Source organism: Dendrobates tinctorius, unplaced genomic scaffold, assembly GCF_039654945.1.
Source record: "Dendrobates tinctorius isolate UK_male_01 unplaced genomic scaffold, ASM3965494v1 ptg000224l, whole genome shotgun sequence".
Lineage (NCBI taxonomy): Eukaryota > Metazoa > Chordata > Amphibia > Anura > Dendrobatidae > Dendrobates > Dendrobates tinctorius.
In genome coordinates, this window is record NW_027361891.1 from 4287276 (window position 1) to 4312973 (window position 25698).

A 25698-nucleotide genomic window follows, 5' to 3' on the forward strand; every position below is an offset into this window, starting at 1 on the left:
GAAGAAAAGATTAAAAAGTTCAAACTAAACCCTGAAAGGAAAAATTGGATTAATAACTGCGGATCTGGGGAGATCCCGGTCCGCCTCCTACAGACACTAAGCACAAACTGAGGTGCTTGGTGCCTGTCGGTGGGTGTATACTGCCGGGGAGGAGCTAATTTTCTGTTTTTGCATAGTGTCAGCCTCCTAGCAGCAGCAGCATACACCCATGGTATTCTGTGTCCCCCAATAAGGCGATAAAGAAACAAAACATGCGAGTGAAACCCCTCTACCAGGCCAACGCCATGCGGCAAATACAGAAGACAGCAGCGTGGCTCTCTCCAGGAGAATACATAATTCTAGAGTACTATTACGTCAGTGACTGTACAGTTCAAGAGTACAATTACTTCAGAGAATGTATGGCTCCAGAAAACCATTACGTTAGCGACTGTACTGCTCCAGGGACTGTACGACTATAGCACATTTCACATGAGACGCAATAGCTAAGATGGATCCTCTGCTCCATCACTGGACCTGCGGAAAGTGTGGCCCTGCTTAATTTTACTATGAGGGGCTTATACTCCGCATTGTATCTGATTCGGCTGAAGGGAGATAGGCAGGAAACAGCTGGTCCTGTCCGGTGAAGGCACTAACCGTGTCCCACGCTGGGAGAATACGACCGCTGTGGTGGATGCCGCCGCAGGGAGAATGCCGAGGTCCAGGAAGACATATCTCATTTTGCAAGTGAGAGAAGAGGAGCAAAACTGAGCGGTGACTAGGACCGCGCTGCTCGCAGGCAGGACAGAGTCATTACCGGTGTGCTCACACCAATATGGCCGCTCAGGGCCACCACCTACCTGCCTTAGACAAGGGCGCGCTGTGCACAACTCTACCATGCACAGCCCGAACGGGAGCGGAGCCAACGTCAGCTCTGGGGACAGAAAGATGGCGGCGAAGGATATTCTCTCTGCGCCGCAAGGGAGGCCGAACGGAGGGCGGAGCTTGCGCTGTGTGCAGGGAGCGGCTGAGGGAAGACAGGCGGGAAAACAGCCCGCCCGAAACGAGAGGACGGGGGGCGGGGCTACCGAGGACTAGGCCGCAATTGAAGCCGGGGCCTAGATTAGACCCAGGAGACCGCCGACAAAGGGGGGGGCGGCATGGAAAATTCTGGAGTTATCACCTGGATCCTACCAGAAAGGTAGTCGGGTGCGGGGGGAAGCGGTGGGGCGGGAGACCCGCGCTGAGGAGAGCAGGCTGCTGCCCACCTTCGCCTATTCTGCTGAATAGGGTACCAGCTGGGGGAAGCCTGAAACACACAGCACTCGGCCAGTGGTGGTGAGAGCTACCTAGGGGATTTCCTCTTCTTTACCTATCTTCTTATGTGGTGTTTACCTCTTCTCCCTGTGGTGTCAGATGTCTCGAAACATGTTGCAGGACGTGACATCTCATCCAACTAACAGGCTCTGGTGGGTGAGTAGTTGGGAGACGAAGGGCCAGGACCAGGTCTGGATCACCTAAGCACGCTTCTGTGCTAGGGGTTTGGGTCCTGCCAGCTAGACGTATAAGGATATGGGGTGGCAGTACACGCCGTACTCATAGACTCTTTGTGGGAGTACAGTTGTGACCTTTCACACTGTATGCCTCCTGGTACCTTTAATGGAACAACGCACATTGAGGTAGATAAGGGTCTAATGAAAGACCCGTGTCCACCTCCTACTGACACTAAGCTAAACTGAACATCCCACTTCCTGTCGGTAGGGTGTACACTGCGGAGGAGGAGCTAACTTTTTTTCTGCATAGTGTCAGCCACCTAGTGGCAGCAGCATACACCCATGGTTTCCTGTGTCCCCCAATGAAGCGATAGAGAAATATTATATACAGTAATATTACCATTTTGTTCATTCCATTTCCATTACATAAAATTAATTAAAAAATGATCACAAAGACGCATGCACTCCAAAATGGTACCAATAAAAAGAAGAGTATGGATGGAAGCTAAAAAGGACATAATTACAGGGATATTCCCTTGGAGACCCCACTGTGTCATAACTTTGGACTACACCATTTTGAATTAATCCAGAATTTTGAACTGTGGGGGGAGAGCGGTATATTAACAATTAAAGGAAACCTGCCAGCAGATTGTGACTGCCTGCAGAAGTTTTTTTTGAAAAAATTTTTTAGAATGTATATTTAAAATATTTATTATGTAAACTAGGGGGCAGGTCACTGAGGGACCTGTCAGCAGTCTTCATTATGATGACCTAACCAGAGCACCACATGAACACCCCCCACAGGCCGCCCCGAAGTACGGGCATATCATTAACTAAAAACTGAAAATAAAGATTAAACAACAACCACAAGACGGATTTCATCACCCAGGTATCATTATACTCAGTATAACGGCGCTGATCTGACACCGTCTGTAGGTTACTGTGCACAATCCTGCTGACTGGCTCCCTTTAATGCTCCAAGGATGACATCCCTGGGTTACTGTGCACAATCCTGCTGACAGGTTCCCTTTAATGCTCCAAGGATGAGTTTTCTGGTAGAGATTTTTTTTTTCTTCTTTTTTTCCAATTGGGGATGGTCTATTCTCAAGGTCCAGGTGGATTGATTTCTAGACTATTTTCCTTGTTTACACATGCGAAAATGCTGAGTCTTCATTAGCAGTATTGGATATATGGAAATCCAAGATTCCATCACTGAACAATGAGTTAGGTGTGGATTTACTTGAATCCCACTTGTGTGTCTCCAGATATAAATAATACATTAATTCAACTAAATATCATACATCAGTTATCTCACACCGGTTAGATTGGGGAAAAATGGGCAAATCTAGGGATGTCATGGCCCAAAGTCTGGTTTCCAAAATGCGGACTTTTGGCACATGATCTTTTTGGAAAGAAATACAATACTTTGTATCGATTATTCTAAATCTTGATATTTCCATAGAACCTGTTATGTTTGGTATCTTGGAAGAGGAAATGTGGCCCCTTCACTCTCGTATATTTCTCAGAGAGTCTTTATTCCTAAGGGGCCCGTCACACATAGCGAGATCGCTGATTTTGTGACGCATCAGCAATCTTGCTAGCGATCTCGCTGTGTGTGGCACAGATCAGCAACCGGCCCCCCTGCCGGGTATCGCTGATCGTGCAGGAAAATCCTGGGCCATTTTTTGATCATTGGTCTCCCGCTGGCCAGCACGTATCGCTGCGTGTGGCAGCGGGAGACCAACAATCAGCAAATTCCCAGCGCTGAAAGCAGACGCTGGGAGCTGGTATCCAAGGTAAATATCGGGAAACTAAGTGCGTGCCGTGCGCGCTTAGTTACCCGATATTTATCTTGGATACCAGCTCTCAGCGTGAGCACGCTGTTATCCTAGGTACACAGTAGGTAACTAAGCGACACGCATGCTTAGTTACTGCTATTTACCTTGGTTACCTGCGTCGTCGCTGTCCTGATCGCTGGTGTGTCTGCCTGGTTGGCAGCTCACCAGCGATTATGTAGCGATGAACCAGCGATCCTGACCAGGTCGTATCGTTGTCGGGATCGCTGGTGCATCGTTTGGTGTGACGGGACCCTAAGCGGGAAAACGATAGCTATACAATGGATGGATAAACGACCTCCAAAATCGAGAGCACGGCGATTATGAATATTTCATATATAAGAATAGTAAATGCCAAGAAAAGTTTGTAAAGGTGTGGGGGGACATGAGTTAGATCTCCGCAAACAGGTGGAACTCCTCAAGTCCTAATGGCTAACGTTCGAGATCTGGTTGAAACAGTGGGTTAAGGTGAAAACAAGAAAAGGTTTAATGTACATTAACTTATGAAACTAGACCAGGAGTCACAAATTTTGTTCATCATTAAATTGTTTATTTGTATGATTTATCTAAACTTCACTCTGAATGACTTTGTAATTGTATAACTCTTAAAATATGTAATGTATGAAGCTGGATTCATCTTCTGCATGTTTTTGTTACATGTTGCAATATCCACAATTGATTATGATTTAAAATGCCATTATGTTTTTGCTTTGTGTGATACAAACTTTTCAATAAAACAAGTTAAAAAAAAAACAAAAAACACCACCTTAACTTTATACTTGTAGAGATGAAAAAAAATGGTATCTGAAAATGATGCAGAGAGAAAAAAGCAACTTTAAGGAGATTTTCTTCTGCAAGAGTGGTAAAACATTTAATAGAAAAAAGTTAAAAAAATTGGCATGGCTGTAATTGTATCAAACCATACTATAATTCTATGTTTTTATTTACCCTGCATAGAGCATGCAAAAAAAAAAAAAAAAGCCAAAAAATCAATCGCAGAATTGCAGTTTTGTTTCTCACTCCCCTACAAAAAAATACACAAACCCAAAACATTATATTCAACCCAAAACAGTACCAGTGAAAACTACAACTTGTCTCACAAAACACAAGCCCTGTTATAGCTCCCATTGTATTAAAATTATGACTTTCAAAATACAGTAACAGAAAAAATGATTATTTTTTCCAAACAGTATTGTATAAAACAAAACATATAAAACATAAATGTGGTATGTCCATAATCATGCTGACCAGTTAATATACTTTATTGTGCAGCAGATGAAAGATATAAAATGTCAAAAAAAGCAGAACTAGAGGTTTTTTTTTTATTTTTCTTCCCATAAGGAGTTAATAAAAGTCACTTATTAGGTTATGTATACCCTAAAAATGGTGTAATTGAGAAATATAACTAATCATGCAAAAAAAAAAAAAAGCTATGTCTACAAAAAGATAAAGTTGTGGCTCATGGAATGTGACAATGAAAAAAAACCCCCTCAAAAAATGTGTTTACTTAAAGGCCAAATTAGGTTTGGTCCTTAAAGGGTTATTCTACAGACCATAAGGGGACACTTCACGACGGTATTTTGAGAACTTACGTCTTGAGGTCTTTCTCGATCGTTCTGTTGCAGAAGTTGAATTGCAGATGGACTTCAGTATTCTTGTGAATGGTCTCGTTATACTCATTTCTCATCACTTCACTGAAAAAGAGAGGACACTGCTGACAAGTGAGGTCTACTTGATAAAACTCAACGTACAACGTAGGATGAGAACAAGCCAGTGATGAAATCTGGGATAGCGCCCAAACGGATGTGAACATAGCATTACATTTTAATATTAACTTCCATTTCAAAATCGGCTTTAGCACTAGACACCATTGATTTTACCATATCGTGTACTGGAAAACGGGAAAACAATACCAACTGAAGTGAAATTTGCTCAAAAAACAGGATTTTTGGATTGCTTACCGTAAAATCTGTTTCTCGGAGCCTTCATTGGGGGACACAGTAACCATGGCTGTATGCTGCTGTCACTAGGAGGCTGACACTATGCACAAAAAAAAGGTTAGCTCCTCCTCCGCAGTATACACCCCACCGACCGGCACTAATTTCCTCAGTTAGTGAGAAAGCAGTAGGAGAAGTAACAAAACAGAATGAAAACAGAACAGACAACTCAACTGTAATCAACAAATAACATAAGAACAGGAGTTGCAGAATATGGGAGGGTGCTCTGTCCCCCAATGAAGGCTCCGAGAAACAGATTTTACGGTAAGCAACCCAAAAATCCTGTTTTCTCTATCGCCTCATTGGGGGACACAGAAACCATGGGATGTCCCAATGCAGTCCCTGGGGAGGGAAAGCAAACTTCCATTAGGTCTGAGGACTTGCCACCGCCGCCTGCAGGATTCTTCTGCCTAGGCTGGCGTCCGCCGAAGCGTAGGTGTGGACCTTGTAAAATCTGGCAAACGTGTGGATCGAAGACCAGGTTGCCGCTTTGCAGAGCTGCTGTGTAGAAGCTCTGTGGTGCACCGCCCAGGAAGCACACACTGCCCGTGTAGCGTGAGCTCTAATCCCAGGAGGGGGCACTCGATGCCTGACCCGGTAGGCCTCCAAAATTGCTGATCTGATCCAGCGAGCAATGGTAGCTTTGGAGGCCGGCTGACCTTTCCGCGCACCATCTGGAATGATGAAAAGAGAATCTGTCTTCCGCAAGGGAGACATCCTAGCCAGGTAAACCTTCATCGCCCTGACTAGGTCTAGCTTGTTCAAGGGGCGCTCCAGAGGGTGGATTGGACCCGGACAAAAGGACGGGAGAACAATGTCTTCATTTAGGTGAAAAGTGGACACCACCTTAGGAAGGAAGGCGGGGGCCACAGGACCACCTTGTCCTGATGGAGCACCAAAAAAGGGGGACGACAAGAAAGGGCTGCCAATTCCGACACGCGACGGATGGAGGTGATGGCCACCAGAAAGGCTACTTTCCAGGAAAGGAGAGATAGGGAGACCTCCCTGAGAGGTTCAAAGGGAGACTGTTCAAGAGCCTCCAGAACCAGATTGAGATCCCATGGATCCACGGGAGGGCGGTACGGAGGTGCCGTATGAGCCACTCCCTGAAGAAAGGTTTTGACCTGCGGACGGGAGGCCAACGTCTTCTGAAAAAGGATGGAAAGCGCCGAGACTTGACTCTTCAACGAGCTGAGGGCAAGGCCCGCATCTAGGCCAGCCTGGAGGAACGCCAGGATAGAAGGAAGAGAAAAGGACATGGGCGGAACGTCATTGGCCTCGCACCAAGAGAAATAGGCCTTTTCTCGTACGATAATATATTCTGGAAGACGATGGCTTTCTAGCCCAGATTATGGTGTGAATAACCCGATCCGAAAAACCTAACCACTTCAGAACCGCGGTTTCTACAGCCATGCCGTTAAATTGAGCGGCAGAGAATTGGGATGGCAGATTGGACCTTGAGACAGCAGATCTGCTCTGTCTGGAAGCTTCCAGGGGGACGTCTGCGAGAAGGTTGATGATGTCCACGAACCAAGGCCTTCTGCGCCAATCCGGGGCGATGAGGATGACTGGTACCCCTTCCGCCTTGACTTTCTTCAACAGCTTGGGAAGAAGAGGAAGGGGAGGGAACAGATAGGGGAGCTTGAACTGCGACCCGGGAATGGTCAGAGCATCGGCGCCCACTGCGAGAGGATCTCGGGCCCTGGATACTAACTGTGGGACTTTCCTGTTCAGGCGAAACGCCAGCAGGTCCACGACCGGAGTCCCCCAACGACGGCAAAGCTGATGAAAGACGTCCGGATGTAAGTACCACTCTCCCGCCGCGAGACCCTCGCGGCTGAGAAAATCGGCGGCCCAGTTGTCCACGCCGGGAATGTGCACTGCGGATATCGCTGGGACCGATACCTCTGCCCAGTAGAGAATCCTGGACACTTCCGCTAGAGCTGAGGAGCTCCGTGTCCCCCCATGGTGGCTGACATATGCCACTGCCGTGGCATTGTCTGTCTGAATCCTGACCGGCAGACCCCTGAGAAGCCCTTCCCAGTGAATGAGACACAGATAAATCGCCCGAATCTCGAGGACGTTGATCGGCAGAGTTGTCTCTTGAGTCGACCACCGACCCTGAACCGGTTGATTGCGTAACACAGCTCCCCAGCCGAGAAGGCTGGCGTCCGTTGTCACAATCTGCCAGTGAATCGGAAGAAATGACCAGCCCAGGGAAATGAGTGGTGACGTCAGCCACCAATTGAGGGACTGTTTGACCCGAGACGAGAGGCGAATTGGACGATCCAGGGAGAGGACGGACCTGTTCCACCAAGACAAAATGGCCTGCTGAAGCGGTCTCGTGTGAAATTGAGCAAAGGGGATCGCTTCGGTCGTTGCCACCATCTTTCCCAAGACTTTCATGGCTGAACGGAAAGATGGAAACTTCGGGCTCTGCAGTGATGGAACATCACGCTGCAGAGAGATCAACTTGTCTTCAGGGAGAAAGACTCTTGCTTGACGGGTATCGAATAACAAGCCTAGAAACACAAGACGTTGCGTCAGAACGAGGCAGGACTTCCTCCTGTTTACGAGCCACCCGAAACTGGACAGGGTGTCGAGAACGATGGTAAGGCTTTGGAGAGTCTGGTGAAAAGACGGAGCTTTGATTTAAAGGTCGTCGAGGTACGGGAAGAGTACGAGACCTCTGATCCTTAACAGGGCCATCAACGCCGCCATGAGCTTTGTAAACATTCTAGGCGCTGTGGCGAGACCGAACGGCAGGGCGACAAACTGGTAGTGGTCCTGATGAATCGGAAAGCGCAGGAATTTCTGATGCCCGTGAAAGATGGGGACGTGCAGATAGGCATCTTGAATGTCTATTGAGCACATGAATTCCTGCGCCTCCATGGAAGCGATTACTGAACAAAGAGACTCCATCCTGAAATGCCGCAGGCGGACTCTCGTTCAGCAGTTTGAGGTCCAGAATGGGCCGAACCGCGCCCCCTTTTTTTCGGCACTTCAAACAGGTTTGAGTAAAACCCTGTGAATCGTTCTGTTTCGGGAACGGGCACAATCACACCGGAACTGAGAAGAGTGTCGATGGATGCAAAGAAGCCCGGAACTAAGGAGGGGTCTTTTGGAGGACAGGACTCGAAGAAGCGATTCCGGGGCCGAGAAACAAACTCTATCTTGTATCCTGAGGATACTACTTTCCTGACCCAAGCATCTTCCACCGAGGCAAGCCAGACGTCTTTGAAGAAAAGGAGTCGGCTGCCCAGTTGAAAAGGCGCCTCGGGACCTTGTAGATAGTCATGCAGAGGTGGACCTTCCAGTTCTGGACCTGGAGGATCTGCCTTGGGAGGAGTGAGAACGCCAGGATGGAGTGGGCCTAAAGGAGACCTTTTTCCTATCCTGGCGTGCTTGCGGCCTTTGTTGGTTGGAAAAGGTTTCTGCCGTTGCAAAACGGCAGAAAGACCGAAAGGGCCGAAATTGACGCTTTTGTGGAGGTCTACGAGGCTTGGATTGAGGGAGAAAAGAACTTGTGCCTCCGGTGGCATCCTTAATAATCTGATCCAGTTGGGATCCGAAGAGACGCGTTCCCTGAAAAGGCAGATTGGTGAGGGACTTTTTTGAAGACAAATCCGCCTGCCAAGCCTTGAGCCAAATTGTACGCCGGATTGCAACAATGCTGCAGGACGCCTGAGCTGCGCAAGACGCGGTATCCAAGGAGGCAGAGACCAGATAATCCCCTGCATGGGAAATCTGGTTGGCTAGTTCAGCCAATCGCTCTGGTTGGGCTCTATCTAGAATGCCCTGGCGGAGATCCTCCGCCCAAGTAGCTATGGCCTTTGCTACCCAAGTTGAAGCGAAGGCTGGGCTTAGCACCATCGCGGCCGCTTCGAATGCTGACTTTGCTAAGGATTCTATGATCCTATCGTTAGAATCCTGTAGAGACGCCACACCTGAAATCGGGAGGACCGTGTTGTTAGATAGTCTGGATACGGGAGCATCTACAGAGGGGGATGCCGACCAATTGTCCGTGAGCTCTTTAGGAAATGGATACAGCACGCCGAGGCGCTTCCCTCTTTGAAAGCGCCTAGTCGGATTTTCTCTTTCCCTGGCAAGGAGCTTACCAAACTCAGAGTGAGAGGAGAAGACTCTGGAAGGTGTTTCTGCCCGTCTGAACGAAACCTCCTGATCTGAGGGTTTCGCAGGGGAGTCTGATTTCGAAAGTGTGGTTATTCGCAGCTATGAGGTTCTGCACCGTAACCTTCATGTCCGCGTCATGGTCCGAATCCAGCTCTAAAATCTCTTCGGATGGCGCATCCGAGAACGCTTCGCCTGACTCGGGTGAGGAGGCACGGGAAGGAGACTGCTGGGGAGGAGTATGTGGTGAGATGGGGCGAGGAGAGGATTCCAGCCGGAGATCCTGTCTGGGTCTTTTGCAGCTTACGCTGGCTGGCTCAGATGGAACCTCTTGAGACCTGCTGGACCCTGCAGAAGAGTCCAGGGGCAACTTATCAAGAACGGCCACTAGGGACTGAGACACCCTGGTAAGCTCTGCCACTGATTGTGATAGAGACGAAGCCCAGCCAGGAATGGAGGGTTCACTCTCACGTGGAGCAATAGATGGCTCCTGGGCAGCGTAGGGCTGAATCGGATTGCTGCAGTCTAGGCAGAGGGGAGTGGACAGACCTGAGGGAAGTTTGCGATTGCAAGAAGAACATGCAAAGAACTTGACTAGAGTGCAAGTGGGAGCCGGAGGATGGGTACGATCAGGCTTAGAGTTAGACATAGTGAAAGAGAGCAACTGAAGTAATGCCTGAAGGTTGGGGACAGAAGGCAGGGGAGGGTGTCAGTCTGCAGATGAAGAGCTACTCACAGCCCGGTGTCCCTAGAAAGCGATGCCACACGACTTGTCTGTAGATGCAGGGCAGCGGAGAGCGGTGTCTGGCTGACAGTCTGAGAAGATGGCGGCCGCCTGAGAGGAGGAGGAACGCGCGCTTTCAGAGGAAGAAGGGCGGAGCTAGCCGCCGAGGCTGAAGGAGGCACCGCCCGCTGGCCAAGAACAGGCTAGGATCCAAGAGAGAGCAGTGGGTGGACCTAGAACGGGCGGGAGAGAAGCCCGCTTAGCAGAAAGGGGCGGGGGCGTGGCCGCGACGCAGAAGAAGGCCCGAAATGAAACCGGGGCCTACATTAATAGCGGCAGCCTGTCAGCACGGGGCGGCGCGGAGGTCCAGCAGCGCTGCCGTGGCAACCGACCTGAAGATCGCTGCTGATGCCTGCCGGCGGGAGAAGGCCGCCTAGGAATGAAGGCGGGGAGGGTAGCGCAGGGCAAGGCCCATACTGACGCCAGTGCCAGGAGTAACTGCGGCGGCCGCCGTGGCCGCTTTGAAAAATATTGGAGCCGCTGAGATGCCCATCTGGGAATGAGGAGGACGCGACTCAGACCCCATACTTACCTTCGTTTTGCATTCAATAAAGGTACCTTATTATCCCACGCTGTCTGATCCGTCTTTTGTTGTGTCCACGCCTCATCCAAACCGACAGGCTCTGGTGGGCGAGTGGGTTGGAGACGGGGGGGCGAGGACCATCTGGATCGCTGGCACGAACCCGTGCTGAGCTCTTGGTCCTGCTGTGGAGAGCTATGAGGATACGGGGTGGCAGTACACGCTGTACTCATAGTCTTTGTGGGAGTACAGTTGTGACTATTCACACCATATCCCTCCGGAAACCTGAAAGGGAACGACGCACATCGAGGTAGATAAGGGTCTAATAAAAGACCAGTGTCCACCTCCTACTGACACTAAGCTAAACTGAGGAAATTAGTGCCGGTCGGTGGGGTGTATACAGCGGAGGAGGAGCTAACCTTTTCTGTGCATAGTGTCAGCCTCCTAGTGGCAGCAGCATACACCCATGGTTTCTGTGTCCCCCAATGAGGCGATCGAGAAAGTGCAATTACACAATTTTTCTTTTTTGTTCTTTTTACACCATGTTCACTAAGTGCTAAAACTGACCTGCTATTATGATTCCAGAGGTCATTACGCATTCAGTGTTACCAAACATGTCTAGGTTATTTTTTATTTAGGGGTTGAAAAAAAATCCAAAGTTTGTGTAAAAAAAAAAAAAAAAAAAAAAAAAAAAAGCCATTTTTTTCAAGACCTGCAGTATCTCCATTTTTTGGGATCTGGGGCTTGGTGAGGGGTTGCTTTTCTGGGCGCGGAGCTTTTGTTTTTACTGATACCAATTTGGGGTAGAAACGATCTTTCGATCGCCTGTTATTGCAATGTTGCGGTGACCAAAAATCCGTAGTTCCCGAGTTTTGATTTTTTTTTTTGTTATGGCACTTACTGATTGGATTAAATATTTTTATACTTTAATATATCGGGCTTTTATGAACGCAGCGATACAAAACGTGTATTTAAGTTTTACTTTGTTTTTTTATGTTTTATTTTAAATGGGGCAATTTGGATATATTTTTTTAAACTTTTTTTTATTTTACTTTTTACTGACTTCAATAGTTTCCTTAGGAGTCTTGAAGCTGCAATCTTCTGATCGCTTGTGCTACCCATAGTAGGGCTTCAGCCCTGCTCTGTGTAGCAGAAATGATCATCTGCTGTGAACACCAGCCACGGGCCGGATCTTGTGCCTGAAAAGATGAGGGCTCAGCGCCGGAGAATGCATCAAAGAGAAAAAAAGCGAGCGATGACGTATAGATACGTCGTAAGTCGTAAAGGGGTTAAAGGGACTCTGTCACCAGGTTTTGGTTACGTAATCTGACAGCAGGATGATGAAGGGACAGAAGCCCAAGTTCCAAAGATGTATCACTTAGTTTCCTGGGAGCAGGAGTTGTGACACAATGACTGTTTTGTTTTCTGCAGATATAGCAGAGCAGAGCTAGTATTGTAGTGATAATCTCCTGGTCATAAAACACTAATTTTATTGAAAAAGCAAATCACAGCCTAGTAAGTGATATATCCCTGGAATCAGGCTCTCTTCTCCCCCTACCTCATGGGGCTCTGAGATTATATCGCAAAACCTGGTGACAGATTCCGTTTAATTCTTTCCCATTTTCATATTTTCCATCCCTCAACATTGATGCACTGCAATACAGGTGGCTCTCAGGACAAAAACAGTTATACGTGATATTGTAGCTATGCCGAAACCTATAAATATTGTAATAACCCTTCAAACAATAAGAAAAACAATTCCTTACATGAGCCAAGAAATTCCTTTCCGTGTAAGTTCCTGTGTAAGTAACAGAGATGAAGCAACTCGGCAGTAGTAGCAGACGACCCCAGTTACAGCCTGGTGAACAAATTAGGATATATTTAGCAGGACAACATAAAATGGATATGTTATAATTAAAATTAATAAGTAACGCACAAACCTTAGCCATGTTTGCATCAATGTCCAAATCATAATGTGTGTGAAGTTTAGGGATTGATACTGGGGAAAAGAAAGATTATTAATTCCCAGGTCTTTTCTTATAATCCCATTTACAATGAATGAAATAGCTGGAGCACATTAAAGCTATTGCCTCCGCCTATGAGAAAGAAACAGTTTCTACAGGATCTTGAGGACAGCATTTAAAGGGAACCTGTCAGCAGGATTGTGCACAGTAACCTACAGACCGTGTCAGGTCGGCGCAGTTATATTGATTACAATGATATCTGGGTGATGAAATCCGTCTTGTGGATGTTGTTTAATCTTTACTGCTGACAGGTCAATGCTCCCTCACTGACCTGCCCCCAAGTATACATATTGAATATCTGTACATACTTAAAAAAAAACCGCTTGCGCAGGCAAGTGCCAGCTGTGCTCTGCAGCATAATTATATGGTTACTGTGACAAGAACAAATTTTATTCATGTTATTCAGCTTGGAGAGAGAAAAAAAGTCAATTTCAAAATGGCGCCCGCCGTGTCTGCGCAGTAGGAGCTATCGGTGTGTATAGAGATCCGATAGCGGCCATTTCGCAGGCAGCGCCATCTTGCTGGAGAAAAAAAAATTTTCCTCCTCCATTAATTTCATCCGCCTGCGCAATAGCAGCTATCTGATCTCTATACACACCGATAGCTGCTACTGCGCAGGCGCCATTTTAAAATTGACTTTTTTTCTCCAAGCTGAACAACATGAATACATGTGATTATGCTGCAGCGCAGGTACCACTTGCCTGCAGAAGCGTTTTTTTTTTTTTTTTAAGTATATACACATTCATTATGCAAATTAGGGGGCAGGTCAGAGCACCACATACACCAACCCAGCTTTAGGGCACGGACACATCATTAGGACAAAAATGAAAATAAAGATTTAGAAACAACCATAAGGCGGATTTCATCAACCAAGGTATCATTTTATTCAGTATAACGGCTCCGACCTGACACTGTCTGTAGGTTACTGTGCACAATCCTGCTGACAGGTTTCCTTTAATTGTAACTATCCTGCTAAAAGTTAATGGGAATCTGTCAGTAAGATCAACCCTCTTAATCCAGCGCCATTGGCATGTAGGTCATAGGAAGCTGGATAAAACGATACCTGATGACTGAAGTACAGAGTGTGTGTGTTGTGTGTGTGGGGGGGGGGATCACATTTTTCTTAATATGTAAATGAGCTTTTTAAGATCGGGCACAGATCTGCATGAGAATATGCCTCCATAGCTTATTTAAATAAAAGGGGAGTTACCATATTAAAACATGTAGATCAGAAGAGCAGACTGTGAGACATTACTTGGCTGACTTTAGTAATGCCCCTTCTCATTTAACCCCTTAACGATCTTAGGCATATCCCATACATCATGGAAGGGAAATTACTTCCCGGCCAAGGACATATGGGATTTGTCCTGCGAAAATGCAGCATTATGACCGGAGTCAGAATGATAACATTAGGGTGTCTCCATCCCCCGAGACTACGATCGCTGTGATTGGCTCTTCAATTCTGAACAGCCAAACGCAGTAATTTCAGTGTTACAGGCAATGAAAATGCCTTAAACCAGTGTTACCCAACTCCGGTCCTCAAGAGCCACCAACAGGTCATGTTTTCAGGATTTCCTTAGTATTGCACAGGTGATAATTGCATCACCTGGACAGGCAAGAATTCAAACACCTGTGCAATATTGAGGAAATCCTAAAAACATGACCTGCTGGTGGCTCTTGAGGACCATAGTTGGGGAACACTGCCTTAAACACCGAGTTCCAGTCCATGATCTGTGCTCTAACAGTACGGATCATAGTCTGGTGCTAGGTAATGGCATCACCAGACCCAGCACTGATTGGTGAGATCGAACGATGAGGACAAATCGCACTAGTGCGTCGACACGGTCTGACCTCACAAGTGACCGCTCTGCACTTCCTCATTCCAGCTTGGAGACAATGCGGGGCGATCACTGTGGTGTCCTGTTGCACATCTGCTGGGTCTTTTTGTGCCACAGACGTTTTCAAGCCTACGCAAACACGTCTGCTGCTGTTGTTCCTGAAAGAAGACGTTCCTGATCCATAACTTTTCTTAATCCACCCCAATACCCCTCTAACACTTCTCCCCAACCTCTTCCCCATCCTCTATTCCTTCTGCTGCCAAGCAGTACTTGCTTGATTGTTTTTAGGCAGTTTTCTTTTGCGTCTGCCAAATCAAATTCAGCCGAGGAGGCATATGCCCTTCCTTGCCTCCGACACGGACAGTGAGGGAGAGGATGCCACCTTTATTTTTCATCCTCCTTCTCAAGTGATACCGAACCGCCATGCAGACACCCCAGGACAGAAACTGCACCAGTACTGACAGTTAGTGACCCTATATGGGCTGCATCTCCCAAAGATTATGAGCCACAGATTCCTGAATTTGGCCGGTCATTTAGCGCTTCAGCAACAAGTATGCTGAGGTGTACATTCCCCAAAGGGACATCTGCATGGGTGAGTCCCTAATACATTTCAATATCTGCCCAGTAAGAGGGCCAGGTACAGAATTAAACTCTATATGCTCTGCGAAAGTACCTTTATGAAGGGAAAACACCTGGATTGAACCCCCTGAATGCCCCCCTGTCCTGGAAGTGAGTGGAAAAATTGTGTGGGATTTGGTGCACCCACTGCTGGATCAAGGTTATTACCTCTACGTAGATAACTTTTATACCAGCATCCCACTCTTGAAATCGCTCTCTGCATGAACTACCGCAACATACGGTACTGTTCGCAAAAATCAGACAGGCCTCCCTCTAAGACGCTAATTGGGCAGCTGCTCAAAAAAGGTGATAGCAAAGCCCAATATGGCGACAACATACTGGTGGTCAAGTACAAGGATAAGATGGACGCCCTTTTCTTGACCACCATACATGGTGATGACAGCACTCCCACTGCTTTACGAGCACCACTACACACTGTGTCCTGGGGTACAACAAGAACATGGGGGGGGGGGGGGGGGAGTTAATCTCTCTGATCAAGTCCTCCAGCTGTACAGTGCCAAAGACAAGATGTGGTACACAAAACTGGCCGTGCAAGTCGCACAGATGGCACTGCATAATGCTTAGGTGCTATCACGATGTGCAGGCCAGACCGGGACCTTACTTCAGTTCCACTAGGTAGTGATCAAGGCCCTAATCTTTGGAAGTCAGGAAGGAGCAAGCCCCAGTACTTCCATAACTGAAGGTGCCTGTATCATACCAGGCTAGCATTACTCCGGTGAGGTCCCTCAAACAGCAAAGGAAGATATGTTGCAGAGTGTGTTACAGAAGAGGCATAAGAAAGGACACCACTTGGCAATGTGACTCCTGCCCCGACAAACCTTGCCTGTGTATAAAACAAGGTTTCCAGCTGTACCACACATCCATGGACTACCAAATTAATTTCTGACTTAGACAACTCACGTATGCCAACCTGACGTACACTACACAACTCACTTATGCCACAACATTATAACATTCACATACCAGGAAAACAGTAGATCAATTCAATATAGTTACTTGTGGGGGGGAATTTTCCACTGTTTAGGTACAACAGGGTCTCTCCAAACGTGAAATTAAGCCCGCAGATCATTCCATCAAAGTTTGTGTTCCAAAACAACACTCCTTCCTTTTTGAGCCCTGCCATGCACCCAAACAGCAGTTTTTCCTCACATATGGGGTATCAGCATACTCAGGATAAATTGCACAGATTTGTGTCCAATTTCTCCTGTTAGCTTTATTGAAATAAAAAAAAAAAAAAAAAAAAAAAAAAAAAATTGCGAGTGAAAAGAACATTTGTGGGAAAAATTTGATTTTTTAGTTCCACGACTTTTCACCAAAGCATCTGGGAGTTCAATGTACTCACCACACATCTAGACAAATTCCATGAGTTGTCTAGTTTCCAAAATGGGGTCACTTGTGGCGTAGCGGAGATGGGGGTGTTCTACTATTTAGGTACATCAGGGGGTCTCCAAACATTGCGCCCGCTTTCATTTCCAGCCATTTTAGTGTTCAAAAGGTTAAACGGTACTCCTTCCTTTCTAAGCCCTAGAGTGCGCTAAAACATCTTTCCCCTCACATATGAGTTATCAGCATACTCAGGAGAAATTGCACAACAAATTTTAGTGTCCATTTTCTCCTGTTATCCTTGTGAAAATAAAAAAACTTTTGTGAAAAAAGTAAAAATATTCATTTTTTTTCCCCACCTCATTGCTTCAGTTCCAGTGAAACTCCTGAAGTGTTAATATACTTTTTGAATGTGGTTTTGAGGGGTGCAGTTTTTAGATTGGTGTCACTTTTGGATATTTTCTGTGATATAGACCCCTTAAAGTCACTTCAAATGGTTCTCATTTTTCCAACAAAATTTACAGAAATTGCTGATAGGAAGTTAGAAGGGCTAAAAATTTAACAAAAAAAAAAATATGTTTCAAAAATTGTGCTGATGTAAAGTAGACATGTGGTAAATGGTTTAAGAGCATAAAAATTAAAAGTTTGAAACTTGTGAAATTTTAATATTTTTTGCCAAATTTGTGGGTTTTTTTTGACAAATAAATGCAATTAATATCAAACAAATTTTACCATTACCATGAAGACCAATATGTCACGAGAAAATCTGAGAATCAGTGGGATCTGTTGAAGAATTCCAGAGTCACACTGGTCTGAATTGTAAAATTTGCTTGGTCATGAAAATGAAAACAGGCTTTACATGTTAAGAAAAATATTGATTACCTTTGAATAGGATAATAATCGGATTGAAGATGTCAAAGTATCATTTTATTCAGCTTTCTATGATCTGAATGCCCATATAGACGGCTCAGGAGGGTTGACCCTATCACGTAGCATTTTTAAACGCGCGATTTTGCAGCAAAAACGCGAAAAATAAGCATCCCATGCATTCTTATGGGATTCCGCAATGCTGTGCTAATGCTGCGTTTTTTTCCGCTGCGGAATCGCTTCGCGGTAAGAAACGCAGCATGCTCATTAATTTAGCGGAATCGCGGCGATCCTGCACCCATAGGAATGCATTGTTCTGCTTACTCTCAGCATGTGGCTGTGCACACCATGCGAAAAGTAAGCAGAACATTTGCGGATGGTACCCACAGTCCGGAGGAGAGGACACCATCGCGGTCATTCTCGCAAAGGATTACTGGGACCGGGAGCGTGGAGAGGACGCCGGAAGGTAAGAATAACAATATTTTTTCTATTATTTTTTACATTCTATCTTTTACTACTGATGCTGCATAGGCACCATCAGTAGTAAAAAGTTGGTCACACTCGTCAAACAGTTTGACGAGTGTGACCAACCTGTCAATCAGTTCTCCAAGCGATGCTACAGATCGCTTGGAAAAAGCTAGCATTCTGCAAGCTAATTACGCTTGCAAAGCGCTAGTTTTTCCACGGGAACATCGCGGCAATTTAAAATGCTATTTTCCCGCGGAATGGAATCCGGAATTCTCGCTGTGAGTTCCGCTACGTGTGCACATAGCATTAAAGCAGTCGAACTCTTCATAGGCGGAAAAAAAACAACTGAGCTTTCCTTATCCTTCCTGGGTCTACCTCCATATCTCCCTGCTCGCAGCAATAATGTCATGTAGACAGCACCCAAATGCTGCGCTTCTGCTAATCTACACGGCATGACTCGCTGAGTTCAATGTTTGGCTGCAGCACTATCGATGTGATGTCACCGCTGCATCCAATCACTGAGTTCAGCGGCTATAATTTACATTGGCATAACCGCTAATCTCGGTAATTTGCCGTAGTGCAGTCTTGACGCCATAGCAGCAGCTAAACTACAGAGACTGGGCGAGTGGCGGTGACAGCGATGGACCCAGAGAGGATAAGTAAATACAGTTTTTCTTTTTTAGAAGCAACACAGCCTGTGAACAGGAACTACCCTTTACTTTTTTTCCCCCATTGCCACCATAGGGAACTATTTATTCACATTGTTCTGGATCTTCTAATAATATGATAAAGAACAGAACATAAGTACAGTATGAACAATGCCTAATTTGGGGGACACATGCATTTGGTAACGCGGTCACAGCTGATGCGCAGTGTACTTGGTGAATGATTGGTACTGTTGTGGCCCACTGCAGTACAGCGTTTATGTCGCCTTTATAAATGTACTTACTTTCCTCATATCGCAGACCATGGACGGTCATCATTTCCCGAGTTACCACAAAAATAGGATTTTCTTCTGTAGTCACAGGGAAATGCTGGGCTAGTCTGACGGGCTCTAGAAGTCTGCCTTCATAAAGCAGCTCCTGGTTCTGAGACGGGATCTTTGTCTGTTTGTACACCAAGTCATGGAACTCTGTAGGCCTGAAAACAACAACACACAATATTCCAGGGTGAGCACAACATTCACTTCCACTTGGGAGTCATTTGCAATTGTTTTTTTCCTAACAGTGTGTACATCACAAATAATGAGGAAAAAAATGAGAATACATGGATCAGAATACTTTGTGCTGTGTCCAGCATCATCTGCTTAAAAAGGGAAAATGCAATCAAAAACGACTGACAATAATAATAATAATATATTCTGCAGCACTTTACATTTCAGAGGGGACTTGTACAGACAATAGACATTACAGCATAACAATAATCACATAGATCATAACAGATACCAAGAGGAATGAGGGCCCTGCTCACAAGCTTACAATCTATGAGGAAAGTGGTAGACACGAAAGGTGGGTGGTAACAATTGCCCTGATTGTATGGACCAGCCATAATGTTAAGTGTGTAACAGTACAGACACAGAGGGCTAATGGATGCATAAAGCATGTGGGAACATGATGCGGGGAACCTGGTTATGGTACTCAGGAGCAGTTAGACATTTTTTAGGACAACTTGAGGGGAAATTGAATAGCTTTCGTTTTTTTGAGATAGAGAGAATTAAAACTCCTAAGCGTGGTGGTAGCTGGCAACAAATTATACATGAGAAGTTTTTTGGATTGTCACACTAGACACTAAACAGCCTAAGGCAGTGATGGCGAACCTTTTAGAGACCGAGTGCCCAAACTGCAATCTAAAACCCACTTATTTATCACAAAGCTCCAACACGGCAATTTAACCAGAATACTGAGGTTTTAGATTAGAAAAACTCTTACATTAGCGTGCTATAGCGTCTAGAAAAGAGCTTGTAAGCGCTGCACTGCAAGCTTAAAATACTAGCCACTGATTGCAGTGGAGGTCTGTTCTTGAGAATGAAGGGGATTTTTAGTCAAAAGTAAAATTGACATAGGCGGACTCACCAATTTTATAATTTAAATAATAGTGCACGCAGAGAAGAGAAGGGTAGGGTAGGAATGGGGAGGGTAAGGGTATATGGGGATACAATTTCTTTATGACATGTTGATTAGTGCTGTTCAGATGCACTGTTATAACTATAATTTCATGTAGTTATCTGCTTTAGTCACTGTCACTTCCACATGCTTGAGAATGGAATACATCCAGAACCGAACCGTCGCACATGGGCCAGTAAAGAACACATTATTATTGCTACATGGAGTACTGTTTCAACTTTTTTTTATTCTATAATTTCATGTACTTATCTGCTTTAGCCACTGTCACTTCCACATGATTTGTTAAAAAGGAGATTTTTGTGTACTCACCGTAAAATCTCTTTCTCTTAGCCTTTAATTGGGGGACACAGAACCTTGGTGTTATGCTGCTGTCCACTAGGAGGCGACACTATGCATAATCTGAAAAAAGATTAACTTTGGCTCCTCCTCTGCAGTATACACCCCTGGACGGCGTCAGCCTTCTCCAGTTTTGTGCCAAAGCATAAGGAGGAACGTAACCAAATAACATAACCATGCCTGTAAGAAGGCTACTATGTACGAGCTCAAGAACAATATGAGAACTCAACAGGAAACAACGGCCCGTAAGGGCAACAGGGTGGGAGCTGTGTCCCCCAATTAAAGGCTAAGAGAAAGAGATTTTACTGTGAGTACACAAAAATCTCCTTTACTCTGTCGCCTAATTGGGGGACACAGAACCTTGGGACGTCCCAAAGCAGTCCCTGGGTGGGAAGCAGTGGACGAATATTGTGCTGACAGTCCCCTAGACTTGGGGTACTGCCGCCTGCAGAACCAGTCTACCCAGGCTCGCATCCGCTGAGGACTGGGTATGAACACTGTAGTGTTTCGTAAACGTGTGTAGGCTAGTCCAAGTGGCCGCCTCGCACACTTGTTGTGCCGAAGCCTGATGCCGAATGGCCCAGGTGGCCCCTACTGCCCATGTAGAGTGTGCCGTGATACCGGCCGGAAGAGGGGAACTGTTAAGTCGGTAGGCCTCATGTATGGTGGACTTGATCCACCTGGCAAGGGTAGCCTTGGAAGCCGGCAACCCCTTGCGACTACCTTCCGTAAGAATGAAGAGGGAATCGGATTTCCGGAAAGGTGCAGTCCTGGACACGTAAATCCGCAATGCCCTGACTAGGTCAAGCGTATGCAGAGCCTTCTCCACTCTATGTACCGGAACCGGGCAAAGGGAAGGCAGTGAAATCTCTTCGTTAAGGTGAAAGTTGGACACAACCTTCGGAAGGAAGGATGGTACCGTGCGGAGAACCACCTTGTCCTGGTGAAAGGCTAGGAAAGGTCGTCTGCAGGAAAGTGCTGACAATTCCGACACTCTGCGTAACGAGGTGATAGCCACTAGAAAAACCACTTTCTGAGACAGAATGGAGAGTGGAACTTCTCTAAGAGGTTCGAAGGGTGGAGCTTGCAATGCTGTCAGGACCAGATTGAGGTCCCACGTATCCATCGGACGTTTGTAGGGAGGAACCAATCGGGAAACTCCCTGGATGAAAGTCCTTACTTGCGGTTTAATAGCAATGCGGTTTTGAAAAAGGACTGAAAGCGCCGACACCTGACTCTTAAGCGAACTTAAGGATAGCTTGGCATCTAGGCCCGATTGAAGAAAACCTAGTACCTTCGGGAGGGAATAAGGGAGTGGGACTTGTCCATGAGATTCGCACCAAGAAAAGAAGGCTCTCCAGGTACGATAATAGAGCTTGGCAGAGGCAGGCTTCCTTGCCCTGATCATAGTTGCAATGACTGCGGGTGAAAAACCTGCCTGGGTTAGAATCCAGGTTTCAAGGGCCATGCCGTCAAATTGAGGGCCCCTGAATTCTGGTGGAAGAACGGACCTTGAGACAGAAGGTCGTGGCGGTCGGGTAGACGCCAGGGGGCGTCTGCTGTAAGTTGGACGATGTCGGCGTACCAAGTACGTCTGGGCCAGTCTGGCGCGATGAGGATGGTCGGAACTCCCTCTTGCTTGACCTTCCTCACGACCCTGGCTATTAGGGGGAGGGGTGGAAAGATGTACAGGAGTCGGAACTGGGACCAGTCCTGGACCAGGGCATCCGCTCCGAGCGACCGCGGGTCGTGTGTCCTGGCCATGAAATTGGGAACCTTGGCATTGAGATGGGATGCCATTAGGTCCACATCCGGGGTTCCCCATCGTTGACAGATCTGGTAAAAAATCTCGGGATGGAGAGACCACTCCCCCGAGTCCATTCCTTGCCTGCTGAGGAAGTCGGCTTCCCAGTTTTCTACACCCGGAATGTGTACCGCAGAAAGAACCGACCTTGTGTCTTCCGCCCAGAAGGATATGAGCCACTTCTCTCATTGCCTGGGTGCTGCGGGTCCCGCCTTGGTGATTCACGTATGCCACAGCCGTGGCATTGTCCGACTGTATCCGTATGTGCGAGGCTGCAAGCAAGTGATGAAAGGCTCTCAGTGCCAAGAGAATGGCCCTGATTTCCAGAACATTGATGGGCAATGTCACTTCCCTCGGTGACCACTTGCCCTGTGCCCTGTGATGTAGGTGTACTGCCCCCCAGCCTGTCAGGCTTGCATCGGTAGTCAGGATCTTCCATTGTCCTGAGAGGAATGGCTTCCCTCGTGTAAGCGAGGTTGGTTTGAGCCACCAGTGCAGGGACCTCCTGGTCGATGACGTCAACCTGAACTCCCTGTCGAGGGAGAAGGGGTTCCTGTCCCAAGATCTGAGTATGGCTAGCTGAAGGACCCTGAGGTGAAACTGGGCAAATGGCACTGCCTCTATTGCTGCTGCCATCCTGCCGAGGATTCTCATGGCAAACCGGAGAGATCGAGGAGGACTGCGAAGGAGTGTGCGAACTCCCAGACGGATGGCCAGTGGCTTGTCCTTGGGAAGGAGCACCAGGCCCCTGGTGGTGTCGAATACCATTCCCAGGAATGTTAGAGTCCGAGTTGGGATGGTCGACGATTTCTGTAGGTTGACTAGCCATCCCAGGCGACTCAGAGTGTCTAGAGTGATTGAGACACTGACCTCGCAGTCTTTGAAAGTGGGAGACTTGACGAGGAGGTCGTCCAGGTACGGGACGACTAGAATGCCTCTTGAGTGCAGGACGTCCATGGTGGCCGCCATGACTTTGGTGAACGTTCTTGGAGCCGTGGCGAGTCCGAACGGAAGGGCGACAAACTGGTAGTGGTTTTGGTTGACCGCGAACCTGAGAAACCTTTGGTGGGCGGGAGCAATTGGTATGTGGAGATACGCATCCTGTATGTCTATGGAGGCGAGGAATTCTCCCTGCTCCATGGATGCAACGATGGACCGGAGGGACTCCATGCGGAAATGACGGACCCGTACGTAATTGTTGAGCTGTTTTAGGTCCAGTATGGGTCGGACGCCGCCTCCTTTCTTGGGGACTACAAACAAATTTGAGTAGAATCCTCGGAATCTCTCGTTCGCGGGAACCGGCACCACAACTCCTGATTGAAGGAGAGAGGAAACCGCTTGGTGGAAGACACGAGCCTTTTCTGGTGGTGTTGGAGGAACAGAAAGGAAGAACCGGTTCGGTGGAACGGAAGTGAACTCTATCTTGTATCCGGAAGACACTATTTCCCTGACCCACCTGTCTTCTGTAATAGGCAGCCAGACTTGCTGAAAGAGTAAAAGTCGGCCGCCTACTGGTGGGGTGTCTTCCGGAGGTCTCGAGTCATGATGAAGTGAAGTTCTGAGGTTTTCCTCCCTTGGGTTTCGCTTGGCCTGCTTTCGACTGCCAAGCCATGTCCGGTCGCTGCTGCGTCCGTGGGTTGTCTCTGCGTGGAGAACGGTTGCGGTTTTGCACTGGGCGCGAAACGGACCAGCCCGAGGAATTCCGAAAGGATCGGAATCGCGTCTGGTTTCTTCGTTTAAACGTGCGTTTCGGTTTTAGTTGAGGGAGAGAGGTACTCTTACCCCCAGTGGCATTGGCTATCATGGTGTCCAACTTTTCGCCGAAAAGTCTACCAGTAGAATACGGAAGTCGCGTGAGGGACTTCTTTGAGGCCGCATCCGCTTTCCATTCTCGCAGCCAGAGGATGCGTCGGATCGTGATGGCGTTTGATGCTATTCCCGCTACACCTCTGGCGGAATCCAGGGCTGCATGAATCATGTAGTCTGCTACCACTGCCATCTGGACCGCTTGGTCCGAGAGTTCAGGATTTGAAGCCTGAAGACCCTCCTGTAGTCTTTTGGCCCAAGCTAGGATGGCCTTGGCTGCCCAAACTGAAGCAAACGCAGGGCCCAGAGAGGCGCCTGCCGCTTCGAAAATAGAACGAGCCATGCGTTCTACTTGCCGGTCTGCTGCGTCCCTGAGGGTTGAGCTATCCGGCAGAGAGAGTAAAGTCTGCGCTGCTAGCCTAGAAACCGGAGGGTCCACTTCAGGTGGATCTGCCCATTGTTTGGTGTCTTCCTGTGGGAAGGGGTACTTCGCTTCCAGATATTTGCGATTAGCGAATTTTTTGTCAGGCTGCGCAAACTGTTTGGTAAGTATTTTCTCAAACTCATCGTGATTAGGGAAGACCTTAGGTGGTTTTTGAACACTTTCGAAGCAAATCCTATGTTCTGGGACTTCCGGGGGCGACTCTGGAATTTTTAGCACCCGATGAATAGAAGAAATTATGTCCTCAACTAGCGCTGTATTGCTAGGGGGAGAAGGTACCACGGACCTGACCGTTTCATTATCTGAGTCGGAGTCACAGATGCCCTCCGAATCCTGTGCCTCACTAAGGTGATCCCTGGAGGGCGACCTGGGGCGGGGGTCTTCTGTGGTGGGGGATCCCTGTGGTAAATTGCACTGTCTGTCTGTGGCAGGGGACTGCCCAGGAGACCTGGAATGACGCTGTCTCTCCCTAGAGGGGAACGACCTTGTGCTATAGTGCGACTCAGGTGATCGAGACCTGTGAGTCCGCTTACGTCTGTGAGAGTCGGAAGCAGCATGTTCCTGAGACAAGCTGTCCGTTTGCTGTGTACCGTCCATAGCCGGGGTCCGACTCTGCAGAGCTTGCAGCAATGTAGCAGTTAGGTTGTCTATGGACTGTGACATAGACTGAGACATCTGAGTTGCCCATTCCGGCGTGGCCTGTGACACTGAAGCGTCAGTAGGGACTCCCTGGGGTTCTGACCCAGAGTTCTGGATGCAGACCCGGCAGTGCGGATACGTGCTGCCACTAGGGAGCGTGGCTTTGCAGGCTGTGCAGAATGCATAGAAACATTCCTGCCTGGTTCTCTTCCTTGAGCCCGGCATAGTGCACAGAGGCTGGCTATAAGGGATCGTGCAGGGGTGGCTACGCAGAGGGAACCCACAGAAAGCCTTATAGGAAGTATAGATTCACAGCTGAGTAATGAGAACCCAGCTGTGAGCTTACCCCACCGGTGTGCCCCTAGGTCCAGCGCCGACAGATCCAAGTTCTGTGCCCCCCGGAGACCGCTGTGATGCTTCTCTCCTGGATCTCATCCAGAAAAAATGGCCACCGGGGCTCTGAGGAGAGGGAGGAGGGGGCGGAGAGCTGAAGAGGGCGCGCTGGGCTGTGTAAAAACGCGCCCTTTCTGCCTCAATCCGCCCCTTCTATGACACTCCAGTGTGTCATTTTGGTCATCCGGGGGGGCGGGCCGGGGGGGCGGGGAAAAGGCGGCGGCTTCAGCTAGGCCGAAGCCGCGGTCTAAATTTGAAGC

General features: G+C 47.6%; 1 protein-coding gene across 2 annotated transcripts in view; it reads right to left on the reverse strand.

The window, feature by feature from the left end:
- The window catches only part of TBK1 (TANK binding kinase 1), a 143763-nt gene that overhangs the window by 35584 nt on the left and 82481 nt on the right, over positions 1-25698 (reverse strand). For both annotated transcript variants that reach the window (XM_073555458.1, XM_073555459.1), the window contains exons 9-12: positions 18845-19035; positions 12677-12735; positions 12503-12594; positions 4897-4998 (exon numbers count right to left, since the gene is read on the reverse strand). In XM_073555458.1, coding sequence (XP_073411559.1) covers positions 4897-4998; positions 12503-12594; positions 12677-12735; positions 18845-19035 — 444 coding nt within the window. The remainder of the gene's footprint in view (positions 1-4896; positions 4999-12502; positions 12595-12676; positions 12736-18844; positions 19036-25698) is intronic.